The sequence below is a fragment of the Olea europaea genome, unplaced genomic scaffold (genome assembly GCF_002742605.1).
Source record: "Olea europaea var. sylvestris unplaced genomic scaffold, O_europaea_v1 scaffold1784, whole genome shotgun sequence".
Taxonomy (NCBI): domain Eukaryota; kingdom Viridiplantae; phylum Streptophyta; class Magnoliopsida; order Lamiales; family Oleaceae; genus Olea; species Olea europaea.
In genome coordinates, this window is record NW_019235575.1 from 68,779 (window position 1) to 76,958 (window position 8,180).

At 38.0% G+C, this 8,180-nt stretch overlaps 2 protein-coding genes across 2 annotated transcripts in view; both read left to right on the forward strand.

Moving 5' to 3' along the window:
- LOC111378209 (UDP-glycosyltransferase 74E2-like) overlaps positions 1-8,180 on the forward strand; it is a 12,683-nt gene extending 4,503 nt beyond the window's left edge. The window contains exons 2-5 of the mRNA XM_023001377.1: positions 684-1,103; positions 6,624-6,838; positions 7,021-7,748; positions 8,019-8,180. Coding sequence (XP_022857145.1) covers positions 684-1,103; positions 6,624-6,838; positions 7,021-7,743 — 1,358 coding nt within the window. The 3' untranslated portion in view covers positions 7,744-7,748; positions 8,019-8,180. The remainder of the gene's footprint in view (positions 1-683; positions 1,104-6,623; positions 6,839-7,020; positions 7,749-8,018) is intronic.
- LOC111378207 (receptor-like protein 12) lies at positions 1,123-4,336 on the forward strand. The gene has a single exon (XM_023001375.1). It carries the CDS (start codon positions 2,413-2,415, stop codon positions 4,180-4,182), a length of 1,770 nt encoding a protein of 589 aa, XP_022857143.1. The 5' UTR covers positions 1,123-2,412; the 3' UTR covers positions 4,183-4,336.

Here is an 8,180-nt window from a genome sequence, read left to right on the forward strand (position 1 = left end):
TGTATTAGCGATCTTGCACAGAAGTTGGTTGTGAAGAATAAATATGAAGTGTATCCATTAGTCTACAAACTTGTGACACTAACCTTAGTTCTTCTCGTGGCTACTGCTACAGCCGAGAAAGCATTTTCTGCGATGACTTACGTCAAAAATTGTCTGCGCAATCGAATTGAAGATCAATGGTTGAATGATAGTTTGATTGCATATATTGAGAAAGATGTTTTTGATAAGATTGAAAATGATGTAATTATTGAACGTTATCAAAGTATGAGAACACGTAGAGAGCAATTGTAATAAGATATATCTTATTTTAATTTTTTCATCACTTTTTTAAAAGTTCGTTACTGACCCCCTAGTCTAAAATGTCTGCGTCCGCCCCTGGATGAGTATACAATGCAGTTTGAGTAGTATAGTCTTGTGCTATGAAAATAAAAATAAAATAAAAAAACTAGGTTATATATTAGTAAATTTAAGGTTGGCTACATAAATACGTTTCACGACCCCATTGGATGTATCACGGTCTATAAATAAACAATGCAGTTTCCCTTTCATATTCCATTATTTTCCACTAATCTTCTTGGCTTCTAAGTCTTCTAGTAGGTGTCGGGACCTGTCCATTCTTTCTGCAGTACTACAAGACTTTTCTCTCCTGTGTATCTTCCTGGAAACAGTTGGATTCATCAAAGGAGAAGAAGAATGCAAAGCTCATTGCTTAATCTTGCCATTTCCTCTCCAAGGTCACATAAATCCTATGCTCCAATTTGCTAAGCGTTTGGGGCATAAAGGAATCAAAATCACACTAGCTACAACAAAATATTTATTCAAGACTATGCAACAATCTTCAGTTACTGTTTCTGTCGAAACAATTTCCGATGGATACGATGAAGTAGGATTTAAAGGAGAGAACGCAGAAGAATATTCATCTCGTTTTCGACAAGTTGGGACCGAAACATTGGAAGAACTTATCGAAAGGCTTAAAAGCTCAGGCTGCCCTGTTGATTGTATAATTTACAACGCATTTCTTCCGTGGGGTCTTGATTTAGCCAAGAAACTCGGATTGCTTGGCGCCGCGTTTTTCACTCAGTCTTGTGCTGTGGATCATATATACTACTGTTGGGGATCCTAGGAGTTCAAACAACCAAAACAACAATCAACAAACAAGATTCAAGGCAAAAAAACAAGAAAAACGGGAATGGAAAAATACAACCCTTTTTCAGCCGATTTCTGTCCAGCTTTCCTTCCTCCTTTGGGCAGCTTCTTCTTCGATTTATGGGTGTTTTTCTAGGCTCAGGAACAGCCCCATGTTATGCCAATTGCCTTCCAAAGAGAGAGGGGAAAAACCAATGAAGAACCACCACCCTTTTTAATGAAAACTTAGAGCTCCACACTCTGCTGCTGCTGGGAATACCAAACGAGAGCTGCCCCCATGTTTTATATATAATGGTAGAGTGTACATAATGAAGGGGTAGGAAGAAAGACCATGCCTCTGCCAAAGGAAGGGAAGACCTTATTGTGTCAACCTCACTCCCATCAACTCACAACATTAGGTGGTGGGGTTAGGTGAACCATATCTTCACAATTTTCCTAGTTAATTTTCTTCTTTTCTCTTTACTTCCACTCAACGTTGCTTCAAGAACTGCAAGAACACAAGTAGAGGCTCTTGTAAGATGGAAGAACGCCTTATCATCTCATGAGTCTCTCGATTCATGGGCGTTCAAAAATCTCACGGATCATTGTAGATGGAAGGGCATTGTGTGTAACCCCGGGGGGTTGATTTCTGAGATAAACTTATCTGGTGCAAACCTCACTGGCACTCTTGACCAACTCGGCTTTGGTTCATTTCCAAATCTAACAAGTCTCAACCTCAACTGTAACAATTTTAGTGGGTCGATTCCATCTGCGATAGGAAGTCTTTTCAAGCTCACATTCTTGGACCTCAGCAACAATTTGTTTAGGGGCATCATTCCAGCTGAGATTGGGAATTTGAAAGACCTTAGGTCCATTAGTTTCTACAACAACAGTTTCACAAGTCAAGTTCCATATCAAATTAGTGATCTTCAAAAGCCAGAGTACTTGGATTTTGGGTTAAATTTTTTGAAATCTCCCAAATGGTCTAAAGTTCCGAGCTTCCCTTATTTGACGCACTTCAGTTTCTCCTTCAATCCAATTTTTGAATTCCCTGGTTTCATACTCTATTGTCGGAACCTTACTTATCTTGATTTGTCAGAAACCCTTTTGAGTGGCCAAATCCCGGAATCATTATTCATTAATCTAGGAAAGCTTGAATATCTTAACCTTACCCGTAATTCATTTCGAGGGCCATTGTCATTAAATCTAGCTAAGCTATCGAAGTTGAAAGATCTTCGCTTAGCAAAGAACTACTTGTCTGGTTCAGTCCCTGATATCTTCAGTTTGATGCCCAAGTTGCAAATCCTTGAACTCTTTAGCAATTCATTTCAAGGAAATATCCCATCCTCTTTAGGCAAACTGAGGAATCTTCAACGCCTAGACCTCCGTCTCAATCGCCTGAATTCCATTATTCCTTCTGAGCTTGGCCTATGCACGGATCTTACCTACTTGGATTTTTCCCTAAATTCACTCATGGGATCCTTGCCTTTGTCCTTGACCAATCTGACCAATTTATCATGGTTCGATGTGTCTTACAATAATATTTCAGGCCGTATATCACCTTATCTTTTCTCAAACTGGAGTCAATTAACGTCATTGCGGGTTCACTCTAATAGATTTACTGGGAAAATTCCATCTGAAATTGTTTATATGACAAATCTCAATCATCTTTTTCTGTCCAATAATTCATTTTCAGGGTCTATACCACCGGAAATAGGAAGGTTGCATAATCTGATTAGCCTAGACCTTTCAGACAATTTGATATCAGGTTCGATACCTCCAACAATCGGGAATCTAACAAAACTGGAATTGCTGAACCTTTTCTTCAACAATCTAACTGGAACAGTTCCAATAGAGATTGGAAATTTGAGGCCACTGAAGATTCTCGATCTCAATACAAACCTATTAAGTGGGCATCTACCAGAGTCCATCTCGAACCTTTGTAGCTTGAGCGTTTTTTCTCTGGCCTTCAATAATATTTCAGGCAACTTCCCATCGTTCAATTGCAGTTTAAGTTTCCTTGAACATCTTTATCTGGCTAATAATAGGTTGGAAGGGACAGTTTCGAAATTTTTAGGAAACTTTAGCAACAGTGGATGTAAACTGAAGGCCTTCAACTCAAATGGCAATCGATTTGAAGGAACGTTACCCCATACCTTGGTTAATTGTAGGCTACTCGAAGTAATAGATGTTGGAAACAATGACATAAGTGGTTCATTCCCCTTTTGGACAGAAAGTCTTCCAAACCTTCGAGTTCTTGTATTGAGTTCCAACAGATTCCATGGTACGATATCTGCTTCAAAGGCAACAGTTCCCTTTCCTAAGCTGCAAATTTTCGACCTCTCCCAAAATGAGTTCATTGGACTTGTACCAACTAAATATTTATTGCAATTCAAAGCCATGATGAATCGGACTGAAAATGAAGAGAGAGGATACTACAAAGATCCTTTTTCAATAGTGCGGAAAGGGGTTGAGTTTCCGTCAGTGAGAATTTTGAGAGCCTATACAGCCATTGATCTATCCAACAACAAATTTGGAGGAGAGATTCCAAGTTCTATAGGAAAGCTTAAGCTGCTACGATCTTTAAACTTATCTTACAACAGCTTCACAGGTTATATCCCTTCATCACTACAAAATTTGACTTTACTCGACTCGCTAGACCTTCGCTCAAACCAATTGGTGGGAGAAATTCCAAGGCAATTAACAAGGTTGACATTTTTGGCAGTCTTTAACGTTTCACACAATCATCTTGCTGGGCCGATACCTCTGCAAGGGCAGCTACTTACGTTTGATAATAGTTCATATGTTGGCAACACAAAATTGTGTGGATTCCCATTGACAAAGATGTGTAGAGATGAGTCAAATGACAGAAAAGAGCAACCGAAGCTTTCAATGTTGCCACAAGAAGATAACTTTTTAGATGGATTTACCTGGCAAGTTGTCCTTCTGGGGTACGGATGTGGAACGTTAATTGGTTTGGTTGCAGGATGTTTAATCTTTAAATATGAAAAACCTAAATGGCTTATAGAATTTGTTTTTGGATTTTACACAAAATAAAGGAATCCACAAAAGGAAGGCAGATCAAAGGTAACTTAAGTAAAGTTTGCTGCATAAGTCCTTGTAAATTTTACATATATTTCCTCTGTCCCATAAAGATATATTTGCTTTCTTTTTTTGTCTATCCCAAATTATAGACAACATTTCTTGTTGAGGGTATAGTTGATTTTTTATTTTCTAATATATCTTTATTTAATGTACTTTGTTATCGATAAATATGAACGACGTCCATTTAAATCATTAATTGATGTTGGAGTATATTAAAGAAAGGTAAGAAAAATTTATGTTTCCTGATTAGTGTAGTTTCTACACTTATTTGAGATCCTAAAAGATGATGTTTTACTGTTCTTTGAATAAAATACTACCTAAATTGTGTGATATTATTACATTTTGTGAGTAAAACTCGATGTTTGATGAGGAATTGGAGAAAGAAATGCAAAAAATAGTGAAAAATGGGCAAAATCCGAAATTTGGGGACTAAATTACAAACAATTCATAGATGAGATGAACGATGAATTGAAGATCAAAGATTTCAAGAATTTAAAATGAATACAATTGGAAGATAAATGAAAAATATTACAAGAGAAAAAGGCTGAAATGGAGGAAATTCAAAGTTCTCAGAATAGAGTGAAAATACTCAAAAGTTGTGTCGAACCTCACAATGAAGATTCGAGAGTGTTAGGATTTGACATAGCAAACATTCGAATTGAAATAATGATATCAATTTAAGAATTGTAACTCTTTGAGTTAGCTTTCCAATGTACTTTGAATCACTTCAGTTGGATATCGGGAGAGAAAGATATAACCAAATTATTGAAAGCTGTCTAGTGCGAAAATATTATACCTATGCGGTCGCATAGGTTTGATTAGATGCAATCGCATCTATACCTCTAGAGCTCTTGGGACCAGCTATGTTTTATTTGTGTTGTTGCTTCCATTTGTACTTTGCGACCGCATAACACTTTTTCGAGGCGAGATTTTGTTTCTTTCTCGAATTGAAATTCTACTTTGGTAATAATTTTTTGGGCATCCTATTAATACCATAATCCATCCAGAACATAGAGAGACCTTCCTAGACCTAAAAATTCATAGATTCAACATATTTTGGAAACGAAGATCGTGGCTAGATCATCAACATCAAGGGAATTGTGCAAGATTCTTGAAGATTATCTATTCAAAATCAAGATTTCATTCAAGAAAATTTATTTTTCTACCTTCTTCCATATTTCTTCGATTCGGGTGATGTTATTTTATTATTTCTTGTATAAAATAATATTTAGGATGGTTGGATATATTTTTCCTTTATATTGGATAAATGATGAACCTTATTGTTTGTTTATTTTAATTCAAGACAAATAATTTCGTATTTCTTGATTGGTTGATCACCAATTAAATAATAACCGCTTATAGTAATGTAGGAGTACTCATAATCAATTAACAGAATTCACAAATAAGCAACCAAGCAATAACCATGCATAAACCGGTAAGGATACCAAACCTAACCTAACGGAGAGTTTGGAATAATCTTACCAAACTACTGTTGACAAACAGTAAATATACCACCAAGTTTCTGAACCAAATTGCCGTGGACGTCAAGGTAGGGGCAAAATCGTCCAACTTTTTCTGTAAAATCTGAAACAAAAAACAAACGACATCAGTGCGTTCAGGACGTCAAAATAAGTAAACTGCCCGAAAAAAGCTCGCCGGAGCCACGCGCCGCCGCCGGTCACGCGCCCCACTACAGGGTGCGCCTCCTCCTGCTGGTCATGGTTCCATGGTCCATTTCGCCGGAAAGTCAATAGATTGGCCGAAAATCAAGTTTTCAGATTCGGTCAGAAAGTGGATAATGATACCTTTCATCCCACAAAAATACTTCTGTGGAGTCATTCAAATGGGATTCACTGAAACTCAGGTGCGAACATATCTGGTACATAGTATTGGACAATATCATTTGATCCCGTCCAGTACTGTATGTTGGGGATCCTAGGAGTTCAAACAACCAAAAACAACAATCAATAAACAAGATTCAAGTCAAAAAAACAAGAAAAACGGGAATGGAAAAATACAACCCTTTTTCAGCCGATTTCTGTCCAGCTTTCCTTCCTCCTTTGGGCAGCTTCTTCTTCGATTTATGGGTATTTTTCTAGGCTCAGGAACAGCCCCATGTTATGCCAATTGCCTTCCAAAGAGAGAGGGGAAAAAATCAATGAAGAACCACCACCCTTTTTAATGAAAACTTAGAGCTCCACACTCTGCTGCTGCTGGGAATTCCAAACGAGAGCTGCCCCCATGTTTTATATATAATGGTAGAGTGTACATAATGAAGGGGTAGGAAGAAAGACCATGCCTCTGCCAAAGGAAGGGAAGACCTTATTGTGTCAACCTCACTCCCATCAACTCACAACATTAGGTGGTGGGGTTAGGTGAACCATATCTTCACAACTACCATGCCTACAAAGGAGATGTGAAACTTCCACTTTCAGAGAGTGAAATTTTGCTTCCTGGATTGCCTCCATTGAAGCCCTGTGATATGCCTTCCTTTTTATATGTTTATGGATCATATCCTCCTCTAAAAGACATCGTTGTTAACCAATTCGAAAATACCGAGAAAGCAGACTGGCTACTTTTCAATACCTTCTACAAGTTGGAGGAAGAGGTAACACTGCTTGGAACTTTATTTTGGATTTCCTCTGTTAAATCTTAGTCTCGTGTCAAAATTAGGAACTTTTTACATTGAAAATAAGGTTTAGTTTGTTGTTGTAGTAAGAATCACATTATTTATGCATAGTTAAGTTATTTATATCATGGAATGAAGCCTAACAGATTCTTGCTACTTAGGTGATTGATTGGATGGCAAAGTATTCACCGGTGAAAGCGATTGGACCGACCATACCATCGATGTATTTAGACAAGCGTCTCAATGACGACAGAGAATACGGTCTTAGTTTCTATAAACCAATGACTGGCGCCTGCATGGAATGGCTCGATAAACGAGAATCTGCATCAGTAGTTTATGTTTCATTTGGAAGCATGGCACAATTAGGAATGAAGCAAATGGAAGAATTGGCATGGGGCTTAAGTATGAGCAATAAGTACTTTTTATGGGTTGTTAGAGCATCGGAAGAGTCGAAACTTCCGAAAAATCTCGCCGAAGAAACTCATGAGAAAGGGCTAATAGTGTCATGGTGTCCTCAATTAGATGTTTTGGCACATAAGTCAGTCGGTTGTTTCATTACACATTGTGGGTGGAATTCTATATTGGAAGCACTGAGTTTGGGAGTCCCAATGGTGGCAATGCCTCAATGGACAGATCAAAGCACCAACGCAAAATACGTTATGGATGTTTGGAAGATGGGAATTCGAGCAGCGACGGATGAGAATGGGATAGTTACCCGGGAAGCGATTTATCTTTGCACGAAGCAAGTGATGGAAGGCGAGACAGGCGAAGAGATCAGGAAAAATGCCATCAAATGGAAGGAATTGGCTAGAGAAGCTGTTGATGAAGGTGGAAGTTCTGATAAAAACATTGAAGAGTTCGTCTCTAAATTGGTCCGTTCTTAGTTATGATTCATTGTTTTCTTAAAAAAAAAAAAAAAAAGGGTTGAGCCACAATCTTAAGGGTCCCCCACCGCTCCTGTCCTGGAGCATCGTGGGGGAGGTAAATCACAGGTTATACCTCCAAGGGTATAGGGTGGAAGGCTGCTTGTACACTTGTACTTACCCAAGAGCCAAATCCATATTTCAGGATTCGAACCCTTAACGCAGCAGCCTCAAGCAAAGCTAGATTTCTCCACCCTCCCCTTTTACCACTTGAAGATGTGCCCTGGGGGGCTATAATTCATTGTTTTCTTACTATGGCTTGTGTTGGTTGTATATGTAAGATGTGGCCCATGTGGTTTTATAATTTTTATATAAAAATTACTTTAAAAAGTAATTTAACCTTTTAAGCTCTTCACGTGTCAAAAAAGAAAAAAAGGAAAATTTGTAGAATTTGTCGA